Source organism: Apodemus sylvaticus, chromosome 3, assembly GCF_947179515.1.
Source record: "Apodemus sylvaticus chromosome 3, mApoSyl1.1, whole genome shotgun sequence".
Lineage (NCBI taxonomy): Eukaryota > Metazoa > Chordata > Mammalia > Rodentia > Muridae > Apodemus > Apodemus sylvaticus.
The window spans coordinates 125,131,655-125,154,897 of record NC_067474.1 but is presented as its reverse complement, the minus strand read 5'-3'; the positions used below and the strand labels follow the sequence as shown (position 1 = coordinate 125,154,897).

The 23,243-nt window shown below is 34.3% G+C and overlaps 1 protein-coding gene across 1 annotated transcript in view; it reads right to left on the bottom strand.

Moving 5' to 3' along the window:
* Positions 1 to 23,243, bottom strand: part of Faf1 (Fas associated factor 1) — a 301,749-nt gene that overhangs the window by 201,274 nt on the left and 77,232 nt on the right. Inside the window, exons 6-7 of the mRNA XM_052176992.1 lie at positions 18,583 to 18,674; positions 3,160 to 3,265 (exon numbers count right to left, since the gene is read on the bottom strand). Of these exons, the coding sequence (XP_052032952.1) occupies positions 3,160 to 3,265; positions 18,583 to 18,674 (198 nt within the window). The remainder of the gene's footprint in view (positions 1 to 3,159; positions 3,266 to 18,582; positions 18,675 to 23,243) is intronic.

The window sequence follows — 23,243 nt, the reverse complement described above, 5'->3', positions numbered from 1 at the left end:
TTAAAATAAGATAGGCTTGTTTAAATTTTGAAGGAATTTAAGTATTTTAAAGTGTGATTAGTATTAATTTAGAGTGCAAATTTGAAAGTTGGGGCTGTCATAATGTTATTACAATATTTCTCAGTAATTTTCTGAGGTATAGTGTTATCATGAAATATGGATTTTACTTCTTATAACTACTTGCAACTATCTCCATTCTAACCATCTCCAGAGGTTACTAATTTGTCCTCACATAGAATATGCTAACTGAAAATCTGATATGAGCTTAAAACAAGAACAAAATCAAAACCGAAACCCCTTCACCTGGCACCAAAAGGAAAACAGTCACAAGTTGTAAGGCAACAGCTCAGATCCAGGAGGAGCCAACACTTGTAGGAGCACCAGCTCTCACCTCCAATTTGCTGGACCACATACTACTTAAAAATTCATTTGAAATTCTAACTGCATCTTAGCAGTAGTCTCTAAATCAGTATCTTCAAAGATTTATTTTGTTCAATTAATAGTTATAAGCAGTGACCATTTCAGTCTTTCTCATTTAATAGTCTTCTGAGTAAAAAATACTGTAAAAGCTTTCTTTTAAAAATTCAAGACTTTTAAAGCATTAAGAATGCTAGAAAATGAAAATAATTTACTCTATTGGTAAATGATCAGATGTTTTTAATCTACTCCTTTAAACTGTGTGTGTGTGTGTGTGTGTGTGTGTGTGTGTGTGTTACCGACTACTATTTATTTGGGGGCTTAAAAGATCGCTAAAACTGGTGACGGATAAATTTACAATCTAGAATCTAGAATATCAATAAGCTTCCACATTAAAAACAAAAATACAAGTATTAACACAGAACTACAACAAATTGCTTCAAAACTGTACATTTCTCTTAGTGCAATTAAACTGACTTACAGTAGCTTAGCAAGTAAAAGACCCTGAGCTGCCAGGCTGTCCACAAGCACCTTGCCTTCCTGAAACCAGCCTCAGCACTGGATCCCACTGGTCCAAAGAAAAGCCAGGGAAGTATGCTCAGCTCCACAGCCTTCCTCAAAGTTACACAAAATAAATAAAGCAGCCGTTGTGCAACTGTCTACTCACAGTAGAGCAATTTTCACTAGACACTATTTTTTTCTTAATAACAAGAATTTAGAAATATATTTTAAATTAGTGTTTTAAATTTAAAAAAGAAAGGAAAGAAAAGCTATTACTAAGAAATACATAAGAATATCTGTCATTTAAAAAAACGCTTCTCAAGCATTTTTCAAAAGATATTTAGAACACGGTAAAGAAAGGATTTCAATGTTTTGAAGTCCTTGACATTTAAAATATATTTGATAATCTAAATAATATACCAGAGAACAGTTTCCGCCAACTGTGACACGCAATGGCACATTTACAGAATTTTAAATATTTCTTTTAATAATTGATGTAGTCATTTTGAATCATTCTGCATAGGATATCAGGTGTGAGCAGATTGCATTAACATTGCTTAAACATTTCAACTTGTCAGTATGGCCAACTCGATTTCGGAAATATTTGCAGTATTTTCCCATCGAAACAGTAATAAAGGCAAAATAAATATATGCCACTACTTTATAATCACCGAACATTAATGAATATTTTATGTCTTTTTAAATCTCCCTGTTTAATTTAAAAGGGTGAAATTAAGTCTCCTCGCTGCAATATGCCAATTATCTGTAAATCAAACAATAACTTGGCCATTATGCTCCTTTTTGTTAATATAAGAGAAGCTAATTTGAAAATACTGAGTGGCATTTTTAGGCTCTCAGCTCAATAGTCCTTTCTGCCCTCTTGTGGGAGAAAGTCGAAATACACTCAAGTCAGTTAAACTAGCAAAGCAAAAGAGAAGGTTTGGGGATGAGAGAAACTGCACACAAAAGTTTAGCTATAAAAATCTCACCCAGAAGACAGATTCCTATATTTATCCATCATGCATTTTATTCCTCTTCAAATAAAATCAATCAATAGAATGAAATTTATCTTATTGTCTTGCTTTATTGCTTAACTAGAGTTATTGTGACGCTAAATTTCCTTATTTAATTAAATGATCATATACACAATTCAGATCTTATTGTCAAAGATCCTACGATAAATCTGACAGGGTCATATTTAAATTTTAGGTAAAAATGACTTTTCAAGAAATTAAAATTTTAAATTTAGAGGAAAGAATGCCCTAAAGATTAAAAAATGAAATGGCAATGTAAAAGCATAAAATTCTAGAAAATTCAAATAAATAAGTAAATAAATTGATAAATTTAAAAGTCAGAGAAAGAGCTGAATGTTAATGCTTAATTATATATCAGCTATTCAAATTACCAATGGAAAAAACAAACTTAGAAAAAAGCTCTACTTTTTTTACAAGTAGATAAATTACAATTTTTACAATTATAAAAGTTATTATGAAATAGTCACTATTTTAATGTTTCTAAGCATAAAAGTCCTATCAAAGCTTCTAATATTCCTCATCCCCTAAGGAGAGAATTACTGGCCTTTAGATGGGTGGGGCCAAAGGCATTCTAAGACAGCATCTTTTCTCTCATAGGAGAAGTACTTTTTTAGAAAGAGTGGCCCTCTTTGGTCACACTGAAGAAAATATAGACAGTATTAACAGACTCTTTCCAGATAGTCTGAGTTAAGTGACAGTCTCAAACATCTTATGAATACTGCCCAAAGCTAAGACTGATCTGCCTAAGAAAAGCCTCTTGAAATTCCTATTTAAAACAGAAGCAAAAAAAAAAAAAAAAAAAAAAGCAGAAGCATATAAGTATACATACATGACATATTGGAAAGTGACCTTTCAAATGAAACAGAAACATACTCCACAATGAATGTTGGCAAAAATTTCCAAATTAATATTTTGAATAATACTATGAAGCCATGAAATATTTTGTATAATAATGAATTGTTCATAAGTAGGGTTTTAAGCAGAATGTTTTAAGAATTACCAAAAGCTCCTACTTAACAACATTTATTTCTAGGTCAAGTCATTTACTGTATCTACTGTAATCATTGATTCTCCAGTTAATTAAAATTAAAAACCTAATAATGAAACATAAAGAGAGTTTCTACCAGAATAGATAAGCCCTCTTTAACAGGGTCAACATTAGCTATAATGAGCTACCTTTATCCCTTAGCTGTGAGACATAACTCACCTCTTGAATGGTACTGCTTCCTGAGAAGTTCAGGTTGTACTCCCGCTGGACCTCTCGGTGGGTGATGATCAGCATGAAGTTTTGATTTAATGATTCCTGCAGGGCACTGAAAGGGTTGAAAGAAAAACAAGGAACTCAGAGATGAACAAGTTCTAGCTTGCTTCACAGCTAGCTGCAAAAACCCCAGGAGTACCCTAACCTCCACACAGGCATGTCCGGACCCAATGTTATCATCTTTTCAGTTCCTAAAGGCAAGAGAGCATGCTGAGAACAACCAAAGGGAGCTAACCTGTTAACTCCTTCTCTACCAAGGTGTTTTAAAACTTCAATTGTAAATTCTTCAAAGGCATACACATTTTCTACCAACACTATTGTCTATTTACTTAGTTCTCCAAGAAAATCAATTGTCTTTCATAGTCAAATGGCATTTAATATCTATGAAAATATTTACTCAAATGTAATATTGAAAGACTAATACAATTCTAATAAAACAGTTGCCTAGAAAAAATCCATTAAACTATTGTTTATACTTACAAATGTTGTATAAAAACAGAAATGTGTTTTCAGTAAAAATGCAGAAGATACTGAAATGTACAGAATTGCAACTGCTACACCAAATTCTTTCAAAAGATTATTTCACTTCGGATTCAGCAATATAGATATTTCAGAAATTGAGGAATTCAGAGCACACTTTTAAAATCCTGTAGTAGAGTTCCCAATTGTTACAAAAATGTAACACAAGAAAAATATATGTAATCAGCCATATAAATTAAGAAATCTAAGTAATGATTCTATTTTATGTCAATATTGAAAAGTATGATCTTCATCAAAAGTTTAATAAAAACCTATTACTATAATGTTAAAATTATCTACATTGCCTTTCTTACATATATTTTTGTCATTGCTTTAGCCTCAGGAAATATTTTGAGTGTGCTACATAGTTCTGATCTACTTGGTTCTTCTTTTACAAATCTGGAACACACATAAAAAAAGGTTAAAATTAGGCATTGAATCTGTCCAACCTATTGTCTCACAAAGTGTTTAAAAGTTAGTAATAAATGAAAACAGCATTAATAGAGATCATAAAGTATTATTAATGAATTAAAAAAATCCAACTAAGTAGCCCCTGGTTCTGGAAAGACTCAGTGAAGCAGGGGAAGAGAAGGGGGCTTACGGGACTTTCGGGGAGTGGGGGGGCTAGAAAAGGGGAAATCATTGAAATGTAAATAAATTATATCGAATAAAAAAAATTAAAAAAAAAATCCAACTAAATTACAATTTTCTTGTGGGAAGGACAATGGTTGTTTTATCTTTAGTACCTAAGCAAAATACCTGGAACACGACAAATATTCGCTTAGTAAGTAATAATCGTGAATTATCTCTGTCCTTCACACAATAAGGTTACCTTCTAGAACATTATCTCTCTGGTGAAAGTATGTATTCATGTATGTATGTATGTATGTATGTATGAATGATTACTTATTTACATATTTATTTTTAGGGCAACATTAGAACAATGCCTTTCTAAAAAAAACTCAGTCTAAATAAAAACATAGTTCACAGAAAAATGTAGTCTAATTTGGATACAAATATGTTAATACCAATAGAACTGAAATAAAAACTCAAGAAAAACTGAAAGAAAGATGATTAACTCTGCCCTAGGTCATGGGATTTAAAAAAAAAATTCCATGAGGAAAAAAGTATTCCACAACCCAGAGAAGACGCACAACTTGAAATTCAAAGAACAAACAGGATCTTAGAATTAGACACTCAGAAGATACATTTGGGGTAAAGGTCAGGGAACAGTTCATTGTATACCAATCTACAGTCAAAACATTCTAGCTGCTAGAGAAAAGGCGAGGAATAAGAAAACATACATGGTCTTTGTTTTCATGAAACTTGCATCTCTAGCCAATGAGAAAGATCAAGTAAATAAGTAATTTTGGAGAGTGCAATGTGTTATGAAGCAAGTAAATAGACTATAAAAGATAACAGAGGATCTGGAAAATCTCACAAAAAGAACAGCTGAGAAAGGCATCTCCAAGAAAAAAATGACCTATAAACTGAAGTTAACACAACACAAAAGAAATCAACAAAGGTCTAATCATACCAGCTCTTGCAACTGCAGAAAAGCACTGAGGAGTTTAGAGAGGAAAGTGCTAACAGCTGACTTCTATTTCCATCTCTGGAAGATTTCTCTTTGTACTCTAGTTCTGAGAAAGGATTGTAGAAGGGGGAGATAGGAGAACAGAACAACTCACAAAAGAAGTGAAGAAAAGGAGTAATAAATGGTAAGAATATTTAATATAGAATACAAGTTAGAGGCAGAGATGGACAAATAACTGATGGAGGGCAAGAAAATAAATACAATTCCAAGATTCCTTGTCTGAACAAACAAAGGGATGGAATCTTACTTAACGTAGATACCTTGGGTAGGAAAACGTGAGGTTTTAGATATTGTAAGTTTGATTACATAATAGAAACACAAAAAGAAATTTCATTATTACTGAATGTAAGCATCAAAGGCCAAGTAAACAGTGAACTCGGGAATTAAATGGTAGAGGCAGGAAGATTAGGAATTTAGGAAGATTAGTCACCCTCAGTTGCAAGGCAAGTTTGAAGCTAATCTGGGTTGAACAAAACAAAAAAAAAGCTAAATGACAACTATCTAACAAAACAGCCAATTAAAAGATCTTTAAGAACATTAGAGTCAGCAGCATGCAGGCCTATGGGAAGACAAAAACAGAAAGATCAAGTTGGAACCCTAGAACATTCTGATCACCTGAAACACAGCTAAGGAGTCAGTTTAAACATTAATGGTGAAGAGGAAAATCAGTAAGTCTAGCTAAAACAACAAACTAGGGGGTTCTAGGGAGGGAAGAGGAGAGAGGTCACTATGGAAGTCTCCAGGAAGCGACGGATGGAGCAGAAGCAGTCAGACAAGACTAAGATGGTGCCCCTGGCAGTCCAATATTCTGGCTAGAGGGGGATGTAGCAGGGAGTGACACATTCACATCTGGAACATCTTACTGTGGGGCCTAAGTGCTGTGGGTGCCCATTACCAGGTGCGTTCTATCCTCTGGTCTCCTCACTTTAAGAAGCTAGTCTCAGGTCATGGTTTGCCCAGAACCAGCTGGTTATTTGGAAATATGCAACCATGGCCAAGGTGGCTGAACTGAAAAGTCACATGGCCTGGGTTCTGAGTCTTACCATGAGTCCAGATGGAGCCACAGTGACATCAGCAGCAGCCAATGAGACTCTGGCTATGGTGCTCCTTTGAGCTGGACTCTACCCTACAGCAGAAGGGGATAGTGGTGGGTAGCAAAAAGTAGTCTTATCTAAGGCATGTGTTGAAACCAAATGCTTTTCCTCTCTTGTTTTTTTTGTTTATTTTTTCTAAAAGTGTTATATCTTCTAAAAAATAAAGAGAGGGGGTGGGAAAGAAGGGAGGAAGGAAAAAAGAAAAGGGAAAAAAGAAAAGGGAAAAAAGAAAAGGAAAAAAAGAAAAGAAAAGAAAAGAACAACTAAAATAACTGTTTCAACTAACTGAAAGAGTGGGTTCAATCATGCCAAAGCCGTGAGTACACATAGGCTATAAAAAGGGCCATGTGCTGGCAACATTACAAGGCTGAGTATAATAAGGAGCAAAATGTGTGATAGGTTAAATCCAGGAGACTACTCCCATGAGTCCAGGGCCAGAAGCAAGGAAAAGAGACATTTCAATTCCTGAAGCCCTTCCTTACACTGAGAACAGGCACAGCCTCCCAAGAATATTGCAGCCTGGGGCAAAAGCCCAGCGAACCACCAGAGTGTGACCCTTCCAAGCAAGTCACTCTCCACACACAGAGCAGGCTCCAAGAAAAGTATCTCAAATCTGGACTTTTCCTTAATCAAATCCTACGACATAGAATTAAAGCTGGAGCCTTAGATGTAATCAGAAAGACATGTGTACTGTAGGTGTGGTGTCCAGAAAGTGGCATTTGTGGGTAATGAAAGTTTCGGGGCGTGAGGCCTATTTTCAGAAAGCAAGATATGATCATCTAGGAGGCCTGAATTTGAAGAGGACGCTGAGATCCTGGCTTCTCTTTCTCTCCCATCCTCTCTTTCCATCCCTACCTACTCCACCCCCATAATTCCTTGCCAGAGGCCCAAAAGTATCAGGATCAAACTTGGAACTACGACTCAAACAAAACTAACTTCTTTATTTAATTAAAAAAAAAAAAAAAAAAAAGGGGGGGGGGAAGGCCTAGAATGGAAGACTACAAAAGCTAGGCTAAAAAACTCAGAATTTCAAAATTTTTACTATTTTAGATTTAGAAATAAATCCTTTTTTATAGTTGCATTTTACCTTTTTGCAAATTCTTAGATTTGTTTCTTGATAGTAGGCTAGTCTCACAAGACCAGAATCAAGTATCATATTATTTAGAAGAAAACTAATTTAGTCAGTTCTGTATTACCTGGGTCGCAGTGGAGCATGTATGCACAGAGAAAGACATAGGCCTTAAACTACTAGGGAATTAGGGAGCCAGAACTGAACTTTTGCTCTACCAAGGTCAGCTGTTTAACCATGGCAAGTCAATCATTCTTTCAAAAATATTTGATTAGTGCCTAAAATATATGAAGACCCATCTTTAGACATGAGTACTCTGTAAATACTGTTTCCTCTTCTGAAAATAAAGATATTCTTCCTTTATAGGACTACAAATATTAAACTTTTAAGAGCCCAAGAGTAAATTTTTATGGCATAAGTTATAAGGTAGCATATTCTAACACGAGAGATACTCAGACTTTAAAATCTTACAGTTACAGTACAGCACAATCAAGAAGATCTACAGTGCTTTGTAGCAATTATTCTTGTATATTAAACCTAATGTTACCCAGAATCACAGTTTTATTTTTGTTTTTGTTGTTTGTGGGGGAGGCCATTTCATAAAATTCATATTTCAGGTTGATAGTCATGATCCAAGGGAAAATGATTTGCCTACTGATGGCAACATCCTCCATCTCAGACTCTAGCCTGGTTCATTTGCCTCATCATCAACAATTAACAGTTGGTCTTCCAAATACTAAAATACATAAAGTATTAAGAACTTCATGTCAGCCGGGCGGTGGTGGCGCATGTCTGTAATCTCATCACTCTGGGAGGCAGAGGCAGGCAGATTTCTGAGTTCGAGGCCCGCCTTGTCTACAGAGTGAGTTCCAGGAGAGCCAGGGCTATACAGAGAAACCCTGTTTCAAAAACAAAAACAAAAACAAAAAACAAAAACAAAACAAAAAACCAAAAAGAACTTCATGTCAACTACATGAAATTATAATCACATCAATTTCATAAAGGAAATTGATACTACTTTTTTTTTTTTGGTTATTTTTGTTTGTTTGTTTGTTTTTTGTTTTTCTGTTTTTTTTTTGTTTTTTTTTTATTTTTTTGAGATAAGGTCTCTCTGTATAGCCCTGGCTGTCCTGGAACTCTGTAGACCAGGCTGGCCTCAAACTCAGAAATCTGCCTGCCTGTGCCTCCCAAGTGCTGGGATTACAGGTGTGTGCCACCACGCCTGGCGACACTACTTTTCTTGTTCAATATTACGTAAACAAAAATGTGGAACTTGTTTAGGACTAACTACAGAGATTACAGTCATGATTTGCCTTTTGGCATGAAGGAAGTGAGTGAGCCCAGTAAGGTCATATTTCTGTCTTTACTAAGTTTACTAAGAAACAGGCAGACAAATATATTTTAATATGTGATATTATGCGCCACAATTTTGAATACTGATTTTCCTATAGCGTTAGCTACAAAACACTTTAAAATACATAATTTTACTAAAAATACTTTCCACAGAAACTAACATGAACAAAATGTTCTGTTTTGTGAGATTTTTAGTTAGTACTTTTTTTTAAACATAAGGTCAAGGTTGTAAATAATATATTGCATGGTTTTATTAATCTTAGAGGGTTACCTGAGCAAAATGCTACTAACTGGAAAATGTAACAAACTAAGTTGAAACAACAGTCACTGCAACTAAAGGCAATTTCCTCCCTATAGTGTCTTATAACAGACAGACGAGTCAGTCATAGTTAGGTGCACCCAACCTCTAGCAGTCTCTCTTTTGAGGCAAAGTCCTTCATTCTATTTCAACTATGGACTTTTAAACTCTAAGGAACATTGTCAAACAAAATAAACTTCTGACTATGAGACATATTTGCTCCTAACAGTGCCTCCATTCCACATCAAGGAAAGGGATGAGCTTCTATACCTCCATATGGAGTTGCTTCAAGTGTGGAAAGCTAGCCACCCTAATACCCTAATTTTATCTGCAGATAGAATGCTGTCCAGAAAGAAAAAACGAATGCAGGATAAGTGACTGCTAAGATCTGACAAGACACAGTAAACTAACCCTTCATAATTCCTTCTTGATTTAATGTCTGTCAGATGTTCTAGAACAGAAAGCTGAATGAAGATAGATGCTCCAAATGTTCTAAGGAATTTTAGGGACTGTTTAGGTGGTCAGATGTATGTCGTTTCTATAGTGTTGGAAGCGGTGTCTGTGTGTTTCCTGCATGCTCAGACAAAATGTAATCCCTTCTCAAATCTTTGACAGGGTTGAAGACTAGATAGTCATAGTCTCACAATTAAATGTAAGTTGTTTAGCACTGAAGATGTTCTAAATTTAAAAGGATGATTTTCAGATGGTAATTCAAGTTAAAATCAAATGTGACTGAGGTGCAAAATTATAAACTCTTTAAGTTGGGATAGATGATAAAATACTTTATCAGCATTGCCAAATATAATGGGATGTTAGAAGAATATATCATACCTTATGATTTGCATAATGCATTTGTTATAATTATATTCAATTTATATCTGAGAGAAGAGCCCTTTAAAGGACTAAAAGGGAGAACTGCTGAGGTTTTTTCTTTTACTGTCTATTGTCTTTTTTCTTTTTTTTTCTTCGATATAGTTTTTATTTACATTTCAAATGATTTCCCCTTTCCTGGCCCCCCAACTCCTCGAAAGTCCCTTCCCTCCCCCTGTTCTCCCACCCACCCCTTCCCACTTCCCCGTTCTGGTTTTGCCCTATGCTGCTACACTGAGTCTTTCCAGAACAAGGGGCCACTCGTTTGTTCTTCTTGTACCTCATTTGATGTGTGGATTATGTTTTGGGTATTCCAGTTTTCTAGGTTAATATCCACTTATTAGTGAGTGCATACCATGATTGATCTTTTGAGACTGGGTTACCTCACTTAATATGATGTTCTCCAGCTCCATCCAACTGCCTAAGAATTTCATGAATTCATTGTTTCTAATGGCTGAATAGTACTCCATTGTGTATATATACCACATTTTTTGGATCTACTCTTCTGTTGAGGGATACCTGGGTTCTTTCCAGCTTCTAGCTATTATATATAGGGCTGCTATGAACATAGTGGAGCATGTATCCTTATTACATGCTGAGGAATCCTCTGGGTATATGCCCAGGAGTGGTATAGCAGGATCTTCTGGAAATGACTTGCCGAGTTTTCTAAGGAACCACCAGACTGATTTCCAGAGTGGTTGTACCAGATTACAACCCCACCAGCAGTGGAGGAGTGTTCCTCTTTCTTCACATCCTCGCCAATACCTGCTGTCTCCTGAATTTTTAATCTTAGCCATTCTGACTGATGTAAGGTGAAATCTCAGGGTTGTTTTGATTTGCATTTCCCTAATGACTAATGAAGTTGAGCATTTTTTAAGATGTTTCTTCACCATCTGAAGTTCTTCAGGTGAAAATTCTTTGTTTAACTCTCTACCCCATTCTTTAATAGGGTTATTTGGTTTTCTGGGGTCTAACTTCTTGAGTTAGTTCTTTGTATATATTGGATATTAGCCCTCTATCTGATGTAGGGTTGGTGAAGATCTTTTCCCAATTTGTTGGCTGCCGATTTGTCCTTTTGATGGTGTCCTTTGCCTTACAGAAACTTTGTAATTTTATGAGGTCCCATTTGTGAATTCTTGATCTTAAAGCATACGCTATTGGTGATCTGTTCAGAAACTTTCTCCCTGTACCGATGTCCTCAAGGGTCTTCCCCAGTTTCTTTTCTATTAGCTTCAGAGTGTCTAGCTTTATGTGGAGGTCCTTGATCCATTTGGATTTGAGCTTAGTGCAAGGAGACAAGGATGGATCAATTCGCATTCTTCTGCATGCTGACCTCCAGTTGAACCAGCACCATTTGTTGAAAAGGCTATCTTTTTTCCATTGGATGTTTTCAGCTCCTTTGTTGAGGATCAAGTGGCCATAGTTTGTAAGGCTAAGTATGTGCCTCTGTGACTCTGCCCCAAGTCATTTCTGATTGGTGAATAAAGATGCTAACAGCCAATAACTAGGCAGAAGAGGGGTTTAGGTTTCCCAGGCTTGGATAAGAGGACATGCAAGAGGGAGGAGAAGCCACCATGGGTTAGCTGAGTCATAAAGACCTGGTCCTGTGGGCTAGCCAAATGGAGTTATGAGCAGCCCAGATGAAACACAGTAAGTAGTAAGTAATAATTCAGGTTTATCGATAGGAAAGTAGAGTCTAATAGTATGGCCAAATGGTCAGCCCTGAACACATACATAAATACAAACAGCACTATACAGACTGAGCAGGTTATATTTAGTAATATTTATGTATACATGCATATGGGGAAAGGAAGAAAGACAGAGCAGGATTCATTTCAATGTATTTATGTACACATATATACATGTAACGATAATAAAAAGGAGGACATGAATTTAAAAGAGTGCAAAGAGTATACAGGGTCTGGAGGGAGTTAAGGTAAAAGGCAGATAATATAATTATAATTTTTAATTAAAAAATCATTTAAAAATATAATTAATTTACAGAGGGAATATGTGTACCACACATACATATCAAGATCATGGCACAATCTAAAGAAGTTAGTTCTTTCCTTCCACTGTATGAGTCCAGGGGTTCATACTCAAGCCTGCAGGCTTGGTATCAAGTGCTTGCTTACTAAGCTATCTTCCCAGCCTTCAACTAGGCACTTTTCAAATGCAGTATAAATGTGAGCTCAATGAAAGAAACGGTTTTACTTGAATATATCATATGTACTCTTTTTATTGTGTTTTTCCATTGTGATTTTTCTTTAAATCAGAATATTTATATTTCTAATATACTTATAATAATTATACTTATCAACAAAGGCATGTTTTGGTTTCTATAAACAGACAAGGGTTACTAGAACTATTAGTGTTTGCTTTAGCCGATAGACTAAAACTAATGTTTAAAATATAATCAAAATAACCAATATTTGTTTGAAAACGTGATTGTATGCAACAAATTAAAATAAAAGAAAATGAAGTGAGAGCTAACCACATTAAATGCCTAAGAGACAAAGTAATAATCATTTTACATATATTCTATCGTAATTATTTTAATGCATTCACTAACTTTTCTTTAAGAGGAAGCATCACTACAATGTCCAGGTTTGGCTCCAAACTCCTTGGCTCAAATGATCCCTCTGTCTTAGCCTATCTAATAGTTGAGGTAAAAGGAACAAGTAACTGCACCCAACCACTTTCTTCATTTTAAAAGTATGGGAAGAGAGTAATATTGTCTTCAATCAACAGTAACAGTAATGAAAAGAACCTCTCAGCAATTCCTTCATTTCAGAATCTCCTCTCAAAGTCTTCAGTATGTAAAAGGCTCAGTTATTCTAAATCACAGCCTGCCTGCCTGCCTATTCAGTATGAAAAGATCTAGAGAAAATACTCACTTTTTTAAAGTTATAAATCCACCAAAATCAAACAAAGTGAAAAAGAAAACTTTACTCTTAAACTTCTCGGCTAAATGTTCATGTCTTTCCCAAAATTCAGGTTGAAATTTTAACTCCTAGTATTATCATACAGTATTTTAAGGTGGGTACTTTGTGAAGTAATTATACTTAGATGAAGCTATGAGAGTCCCATAATCACATTCTCACAAGATAACTAAGAAAGTAAAGACTTATTCTTTCTAACATATGAAGAATTAGCAAGAAGGTAGTCAAAGGCCTTCAATAAGAAGTAAATCTGTTGCTTAGCACCTTGATCTTGGACTTCTTCCAAACGCTCTAAGTATGAAAAATAAATGCTTGTTGTTAAAGCCACCCACCTATCATAGTTTGCTACAACAACCCAACTAAGTGTTTTACAGTTTCTGCATCAAGGAAAATTCCGTCATTAGTTTAATTCAGGCTTTGAACCTATTAGACTTTTAAGAATCAAAAAATTAGTGTATATAAATTAAGTTTCCTTAATAAGGTTTAACCATATTAGCAGTGCTTGAGTAATTTGGTAGCCACCATTCTTCCAAATAAATGTGCACAGGAAAACTACAATATACTTTGAATCAGTCTACACAGAAATGGGGAGATTATTGCCATTGCTACTTAAAATATTGTATGTCTAATGAAACCTATACATTGTCAGTAGTAAAACTATACTCCTTACATTACTTATGTATGTAATAAGGACAAGTATTAACACCAGCACAGACACTGGAAGCATCATTTTATTTCTGTTCTGTACAGAGGGTACATTTATTTCTTGAGCTGGACATAGATCACTATATCCGTTTATATCAGATTGCTGCTTAAATATAGTCTAATAACTAAAGTCAGAATAGTAACTTATTTAAAATGTCAAAAATTTTTATAATAAAATGTTCATCATTTTAGAAAAATATAATTTGTATCTTTCTAAACATTAAGATTTTCCTTTTGTCTTTTTTAATATTTTGTGAACGTCAATTATCTTTTTATCCTTTGAGATACAACAGATTTTGAATTAAAAAGCAAAACACATGTAATTTAAATTTCCATTCTAAACTTAGGAGTCACATGAGCTCTTGTCAACAAAAGACCAAATTTACTATAATTATGGATTATTTACACTAAAACAAAATAAGAAATCAATATGTAAATGTAATGTTTGTTGTAGCTAATGCAGCCAGCAATGACAGATTAGGTTCAAATAGCAATCAGTTTGAAAATCTGGCACATATGTAAATGAGCTAAGGACTTGATGTTTACATATGATTGTATTTCATTGAGGATTTTAAAATTGTCTTGGGAACAGCATAAAAGTAAAATGTTAATCTTTCCACTATAAATAAGACTTGAACTATTATCATAACCAAAACTAGGTTTTGCTTCTGTCCAGCTAAAACAACATGATACTAATAATTCTGAGCTGAAGATTACATCATTCTTAATTAACACTCCGCTACAGTTGTTAACATCCTCCAAGACACCATGTTATCATCACCACAAGTTCTGTAACAATCTTAAAGCCATGTTTAACAAAGGTTGGCCTTTGAGTCTGCAGCTACTTTTAATTGCTTTCTTTGCTAACAATTAAATAGGTCTAGATAAACAAACATTTCATTTTACATAATTCCTAATAACATTTTTCAAGATAATTTCAAATTCCAGGTGGCCTTATGCCTATAATTACAGTCTATCAATACAGTGATATATTGTATTCAACAAAACGACTTAACCAAAATATGTAATATTAATCAAAACATGGTAATTAGTGGTGATACTGATATATTGTGATCTACACAAGTGGAAAATGGTAAAAGTCTAAAAACGTAATTCCATTTGTTGAGGGAAAATAATGAGATAACCGTATTTGCAATGTATTCTTGCTTCGTGACTTGAGCAACTTTCCATTAAATAAGTTCCCATCATAGAGAATACCTGCAGTTCTTTTTCGAAGTGTGATGCTAACAAGCAAATCTCAGTAGTCACCAACCTATCAATAGGCAGTAAACTGTATAAATGGATTTGGTGCATCACTCCAATTAGATGTGCTGTGACTGCCATTGATGTTTTAATTGGGGACAGGTTTCTTTTTTCATCTAGAATGTCATCTTCTTAAAATGAGCCACTTTTAAAGAACTCCATATTAAAAACATTTACTAACTTACTATTTTAAAATCCTATTTTTAAAAGTTGAATAATAACGTTAATTAGAATTAAACTTATGAGAGCAAAGGTATAGGAATGTGGTCAAATATGACCTTGATTCTTTTAAACTGGCATTTCAGTCTATTTTCTTAAGTATTTCATGTGTATGTGACTGAGTTACTCAAATCTGCCACAGCTTACAAAATCAGTAAATAAATTTGATATACAATTATGACTCATTTATTTTTCTTGCTAATTTTGCTGACTTGAACATACATGTCCACAATTGTTGTTTTGTATATACTACTGGCAAATTGTTCCTTGATGCTATTTGCCTTAAAATGAAGGTAAAGTATTATTAACATTATTATGTTACACTCTTTTCAGTAATATTATTCTAGAGTACTTAGGCACTACTTCCTCCTCCTTTGTTTTCCATTTTTTCTGCTATTACCTTTAAGGGAATATTTGAAGATCCAAATTTAGAATTTCTGTTTTAGCCCTAACTGAACTCGAATGAGCTACATTGCTTCAATCTCTGCTTCTAAAACTGGGACTAAGAAGACTGCAAGCACACTCTACCAGACAAGGCTGAGGGCAGTTGCTTTTAATAAAATAGCTTAATGCCATCTTATTTAAAGATATTGCTAATGTACTTGAGTTGTTTTCCACAAAATGTTGTTTGTCCCACTGTTGTTTTCCTATAGTTCTTTTTAAATTCCTACCTATTGATACATCAGCTAAGTCTTTTTCTAGATGAACTTAGGTTAGTCATTGCTACTATAACTATTAAACAAAATCAGAGATATTCTCCAGTTTGGCACCAACTATTTATCTACCTCACCTACTGCCTCTGTTCGCTAACTTGATTTCAATACTTAATCCTGGACTCCAATCCTGTCTCCCTACTCAGAACTGACCCTTGGAATTACCCCTAGAATTCACATGTTAAAGCCTTAAACTCCAATTTCATGGTATCTGAAATACGGTCTTAAGGAGCTAATTCAGGTCAGAAGGTTGAAGCCTTAATCCAATAGGATTGGTGTTCTTACAAGAAAGAACGAAAAAACAGTTCACTAGCTTTTTCTTTACCTGCCAAGCAAGGATATTGTGAGAAATTGGCAATCTACAAGTCAGGAAACAGTGTTCACCACACACTGACCTAGCCTCATTTCTGTCTTGTCTGTAAATCCAAAGTACTAAAACTGTGTTGCTAAGCCACCCACTCTCCACTTTCCTGTTACAGATGCTCCCACAGACTGGCATTCCCACGGCCTAGGCTTTTGCTTGTTCACATTTGCTGTCTTGTTCACCTCCTATTCCAAGTAACTCTTCTCCCTTAAACTTATTTCCCTTTACAATCAAGTTCTCTGTGGATGTAACGTTTTCATTTCTCACTTTAAAATGTACTAAAATCCAATTCTCACTTCTACTATTCTAACAAACTTTACCTTAACAAAACCAATCAAATTCCCAACTAAATGATCTTTCTTACATTCACCAGGTCAGTTCCAACCTCAGCACTTTGTATAGTCTTCATTTGAGACTATGCATATGTGCGCAGTTATACAGGTTTTCCAGAAAGGGGATGAGTCAGTTCTAAAAATCTAACTCTGAATTATATGCAACACATAATAAAAACCTCTGAGAAAACTGGGACATAAGAAATACAAATTTCTCCGTAATTTTAATATCTTTTAAAAAATGAAAGGTTGAAAACAGATTCCAAGAGGTACAATAAGAGAGACTGTTGAGAAAAGAACTCTCATGGATATCAACAATTAAAGCAAATGAGGGAAGTAGAAATCCTACAGAAGACACTGAATGAAATAGTCTGAGTTTTAGGGTTAGGATAAGCAATGAGGGATAATTAATAAAATTAGCTAGAATGGAAAGAAAAATTTTAAAGGTGCACTCACTACCTTTAATGAGTAGGCTACAAGCTCTTTGAGAACAGAGCTTGTCTTTTATCTATTAATTAATAAAAAAAAACATACTGATGAACTGAATCATTCTATAATAATATGAACCATCTGTAATCAGCACTTCCCCCTTTTAATGTTCTTATGAATTATGATTGCATCTGCAGTTGTTCCATGGGGATATACAGCATTCTTTCAATCATCGCTGAGCTCTGTTCTGACAGGATTTAAGATGCTTTCACCTGTCAAAAAGATTATAACTAAAGACTTCACTTTTAAAATCGTAGTTTGAAATTTTGTTTCTTTAAAAAAACAAAGATTTACATTAAAATAATTCTGAACTCAATTACGAATGTTCATATTATAATTTATGTTGTTATAATTTTTTGGTACCAGAAAGAAATTGTCAATACAAAGACTCAATTACCAGGCACCCCCTAGTGGCAATAAAATCAAGACAGGAAGGTAAGAAAAGGAGATAGAATCTTTATAGTTTTCTGACGAAAACTTGAAGAAAATCATCTATCAATACAATTTAAAAGCATGGTAATTTATATGTGTTTTAGTAAATAACTTACAATATACTGTGACTGAGAAAAAATTCAAAGAAAAAATTCATAAAAATTAGTAAACATCTAAAAATGAGCTCTGGCTTTTTAAGAGATCTCAATTAAATGTATATTAATACAACTTTTTCAAAGCCATAAGTCTCTACATATAAACCTCAAAAATCAAAACTGCATCATTTGTCTTTGAACTTTTCTCACTGTTCCTACCTATGCAATAACATCATTGAAATTGGATAAAAATCAACAAGCCAAATAAACATATTCTCCTATACGTACTACATTTAAGCAGTAGACACTGCAGGCCTAGAGGATAATTATTAATCAGAGGTCAGGTGCATGGCAATGAAGATGACCATCTCCATGAGCACAGCATGACATCCTGGTAACAACAAAATCAGCAGTTGAACATAAATACTATGAAATTCAAAGTCAGCTTAAAACTTGTTTTGAGATAATAACACAGGAACAAAAACATTGTTTTATCACTAGTACAATCAGTATATGTAGGCCATTTGCTTCATTCAATACTACTAAACTAACATGCAACTAGATACAGGATCACTGTACACATGTATTGAGTTCTTTGAGAACTAAAAGTAACAAGTCTTTCTAACCTAAGAGAATTCGGATGAGATAGGTGGGTGTCTTTCTAGCTTTGCCATGTATAACTAACTCATTGTCTTTTCTTCAAAGCTGTATTTTCTTTGACAATAAGAGACTAAAATTGCATTTATTCTTTCTTCTCTCTATAACCCTTCAATTGAAGAAGGGTTATAGCATTGAGCAAGATGTTATGATTATTTTAATATACAGGCATTTCCCCCAAATTTTCTTTGAAATCAAACAAATAATCTCATCTAAATAGTGTGAAAATTGATACACTGAACAGCTGCTAGCAAGTTAAATCTTACATAAATTTTTTTTATTGGTTATAACACAAAACTTAAAAGAAATTACCCATCGTTATTTTTTCCTTTCACAGTTCCAGGAAAATTAAATACCTTACCCAGCATGACTGGATGATGAAGGTGGTGGTAAGTCTGGTGTGAGGACATAAAGACTGTTGTTTTTTGGCAAGTGTAGTGATTTTAAGACCGTCTGGAATAAAAAAGAAGAGAAAACAAAAATAACTGTTGTGAACATTAGTAATTTTTACAATTCTTGAATGTTTTGCAACTTTTAGGTTAGTCTTTCATCTTTTCATAATTTTCTAAATATACAGAAGAGCAGCTAAATCCAAACCATCTTGTTTCTGCTGTTTTTACTGCAAATTAAGACAAATCTGAGCATTATAGCATGGTGAAAACTTTTAGCTCATAAGAAATGCATACAAATAAGAGCACAACTAAGAATCATCCATTTCTCCACTGAAGTATATTCAAAAAAAAATTAGTAATGCAGGCTTTAGACCTAGGGGGGGAAAAATCATAGAAAGCACCTCAAACCCAGGATTCTTAATAATGAGGAGCTGTAGCCTAAGAGGTTATGTTACTTTGATGAAGACTCTAGGTCATTTTATTCTGATTCTAGAGATCTTTTTTGTTAAATCTCACTGTTGAGTCAAACCCATATACACTTATTTATTCACTGTCACAAAACTCCTTCATTTTAGACTCCCAGTCTTATGGTAAGCTTGTGCTTACATGCTTTCTGACAGATGCACAATAGGAAATTCACTCAGGGCATGCATTTCATTCACCGAATTTTACTGCACTAACCCTCTGTACAAAGACCACCCTAATCATAAGAGTAGCTAGAATAACCTAAGAGTCCTTATTTGGGGAAGAAGGGTACAGGGAGAGAGACACTTAGGTTTTAGTAGGATTAAAGTAATCTATTCAGTTGAAAATTAGAAAGTGGTAGTTTTGTTTTGTTTTGTTTTGTTTTGTTTTAAACTAAAGATAAGGCAGAAAATGGGGTTGAAGACTATGAGTTAGGGGAGCTTCATAATTTTAAATTGAATAATCAGAGACTGTGCTTATTGAGCAAAGGTTTGACAGTAGCAAGGCAACAAACAAAATTACACAGAGAAAGAGCACTTCAGACAAAAACAGCCAGTACAAATGTTTAAACAAATAATTTTAAGTTAAAAATGGCAGAAATAATGGACTGAAGGCATGAATTGGAGAATTGTTGGAGCTAGAATATTAAAAGAAATGAGTTAAAAGGTGAAAACTATTCATGAAAAAAAGAACTTGAAATTAAGATGAAAGCTTCTGCCATTGTTAATAGAATATTAAAAGCATGCAGAGATGAATGAAGCAAAGTATAGTAAAAGATTTTTGTCAGGAGCAAGTCCAAGGAACTAAGTGGCCAGTGTAAAAATAATTTACAAGATGTTGACATTAGTAAGAGGGGTTGGAGACTGCTTGGCAGTTAAGTTGCTTGCTGCTCTTGCAAAGAACCAGAGTTTGGTTCCCAGTACCTTGGCCAAGCAGCTTCTAACCATCTGTAACTCCATCTCCTGGGATCCAACACCCTCTTTTGGTCTCTGGAGGCAGGTATACCCAAGTGCATAAACATAAGCCAAATAAAATAAAATAAAATAAAATAAAATAAAATAAAATAAAATAAAATAAATCTTTTTTAATTGTCTAAGTCTTGCAAGAATTTAGAGTTAAATTAATAAGAATTAAGTCAAGGAGTAATTATGAGCGAGAAGTTAACAATCATAAAGAAACAGGGGATGATAACTTAAGTTATCAAAAAGAAATAACCTTTTGATATAAAGTCAAAGTTGAAGAAAATCTGATAGAAAAGTCAGATAATGATCTAGAGCTAAAAACACATATTTTGCTATTTATTCCAATTGTATGAGGAATTCAAATTCCTCATACAATTGAAACTCACATGAAACTAGCACTAAGAAGACTACAAAGGAACCAACTTCTTGAGGAAGATGGCTTTCACTCAGAAGACAGGAAAGGAAATGTACATGAAGGAGTTTAATAAAAGTAACTTTGCTAATGATGGATTAGTTCCATGGCACACAGCAAAAAGCCTTAGAGCACTGTAGGGGAAGGAAAGATAAGACAGGTATAGAATGTGAAGTCTAGGAAGATTCCGGAGAGGAGTGATTTGGAAATCTCAAACTCTTTACAATGATTGGCTTAAACAGGTAACAGGTAGCAAAGTCAATCCTGGCAGGAGTCAAAACAAATAATAATGGCAAGGCTGTAAGTGTTAAAAAAGCAAGGAGTGCTTAAGGAATCCTCAGTGAATGATTCCTTAATTCTGCAGATGGAGAAAAAGACACCTGGAGAAAGGTGATCTTACCCAAGCAGGCCACAGGAAGAACTTTTAACTGCTCCATGAGAGGGCCCATCTTACTAAGTGCAGTCTTAAATAAAAATAAATACCCTAATTATTTACATTAGAATGACATTTCTGTTGTATTCCACTTCTTTTCCTTCTCCTTTTTCTTTATGTTGTCTCTTACCCATTCAGTTAACTTCACAACCTATTAACAGTTTATGGTGCATGGTTTGAAAACAAACATAATACATAATTACCTATAAGATTACAACCTATCAGGACACATGAAAATCTGAAATTTTATGTTAAATATGGAACACCTTTTTGAAATTGGTGTGTTCTCTCAATAATGTAAGCATGCAAACAAAGTGCATACACATATACACAGGAAATTTATCTTTACCTTTTATCTTTTATTGTTTTGTGGACTAGAAAAATATTCTTAGCACTCGATCAAGTCATTATTCTACTTCTATCAATCTACTACCCAAAGATTCTCCATCAAATCTTTCCCATCAAAATATAATAGCATGATTAAATAAAATGAACCCTTTCTTTAGGCCATTTATTCATGCATTCATCCATGAACCTTTATTTGATACCAATATACCAAGAATTCTATAAACACTGGTGATAGAAACAGGCATGGCCCCTCTTCTTATACTGATATGGTAGGAAATCATGGGATGAGAGTCAAATGAGAAATGGCTGTTGCACAGGTAGTATAAAGCTAAAACTCAAAACACAGAAAGGGCCATTTATGTAAAGATTTAGGGGTAATAATGGTTCCAAAGAATTGAAGAGTATCTGTCAGAGACTGTGTAAAAAGTTCAATCCTAGAAAAGAGATTTTTAAGCCATGGCATAGAAGCTGAGAGTAGAAGATCTCAATGGGCACTTGTAAAACAGAGAAAAGTATAAAAGCTGTATTTCAACAAAAGAGCAATGTTCTTTAATTCATGTTTTTTAAAAGATTATTCTGGCTGCTAAGCAGGGAGTGAACAAAAATTCGCCATAAAAAGAAGCTAAGAAAACAATAGTGATATTATATTAGTCTGGGTAGAGATACTATAGTCTTGATTAGGCAGTTACAATAAAAATACTGAAAAGTATCCTTGGTTAAGAAATATTTTAGAAATACAATCAATAGGAGTTATCGAAGTATACTTTGTGACATTTTGTGAGGTGTTGTGAGATAAAGGAAAAGACTCATAACCAGTATCTTTTGTTTTACCAGTGGCTACACAAGGCTGACTTTATTGAAGAAAACTGGTAAAACAAACAAACAAAAACAAAAAACAACATAGAAGAGAATCAAGAGTTCTCTTTAAAGCAGGTCTGTCTAAGATGCCATTAAATATGTGAGAATGGAGTTGGTTATGGTGACTGCAAATCCATAATCCCAGCACCTGGGATAAATCCCAGCATCATGTGATAAACTGCCTCGTGTTGTTTGAGCTCATCTGGGAGGTTGGCCCCACCATTTCACATCAATCAGAAATGTCTCAAAATCTCCTGCGAGGTCTGAAAATAGGCTGCACCCCCATACCTAAACATTGTGTTAGGTAGAGAAAATAATAGCAAAACAGACTAAAAGGTAAAAACATTTGTCCTTGAAAACAGCTAGAAGGTGAAACATGTTCAATAGTTGTTACTATTTCATCCATGGCATAAAAGTAGCTACAGTGGAAAAGAAAAGCAGGAAGTCCCACTACGGGAAGCTCAGCCTAGTTGAAAAAGCTCAACTGTGAGCCAGCTCCAGACACCTGCCTAAACCTTCTGGTCAATTTTTGCTGGATGTTGCAAGCACACAATTTAGTGGTGTATCTCTGACAGCTGCTATTTGTCCTCTTCAAAGTCTCACCTGAGGGGATAATCTGAATGGTGAAATCCAACTGGCTGCCTTAAAGGGGATTCCCCAAGTTGATTACACTGGACATTATGAGCACCTAATCTAATAATGATGCCTTGAGATCTATGTATCTATCATTTGTTATTTATTCTTTTACTTTGGCTTGCTACAAATTCTAATACTCATGGAAAACTGAAAATATAGCTATTGTAGAACATTCTCTAGACTGTACAGAACAGAAGTGATCGAATTCAAAGATATATTTACTACTCAATGAGTTTTAAGACCAGCCTGGGAAACATAAAATCTTGTCTCAAATAACCAAAAAGCAGAGAGAAGAAAAAAGAAAAGGGAAAGAAAGAAGAGAAAGGGGAAGGAAAAGAAAATATGCAAATAGAAGAGTTAATTGTCAACTTAGACATGTAAATTCATTGAGGTATGGAATGAAAATATAAATTTGGGACAATCAAAAAATTGATGGCATGAGAATCACAAAAATCCTACATAAAACAAAATATGTAAGTAACTGGAAATATTGTAATTAAAAGTGCCCAATTAAAA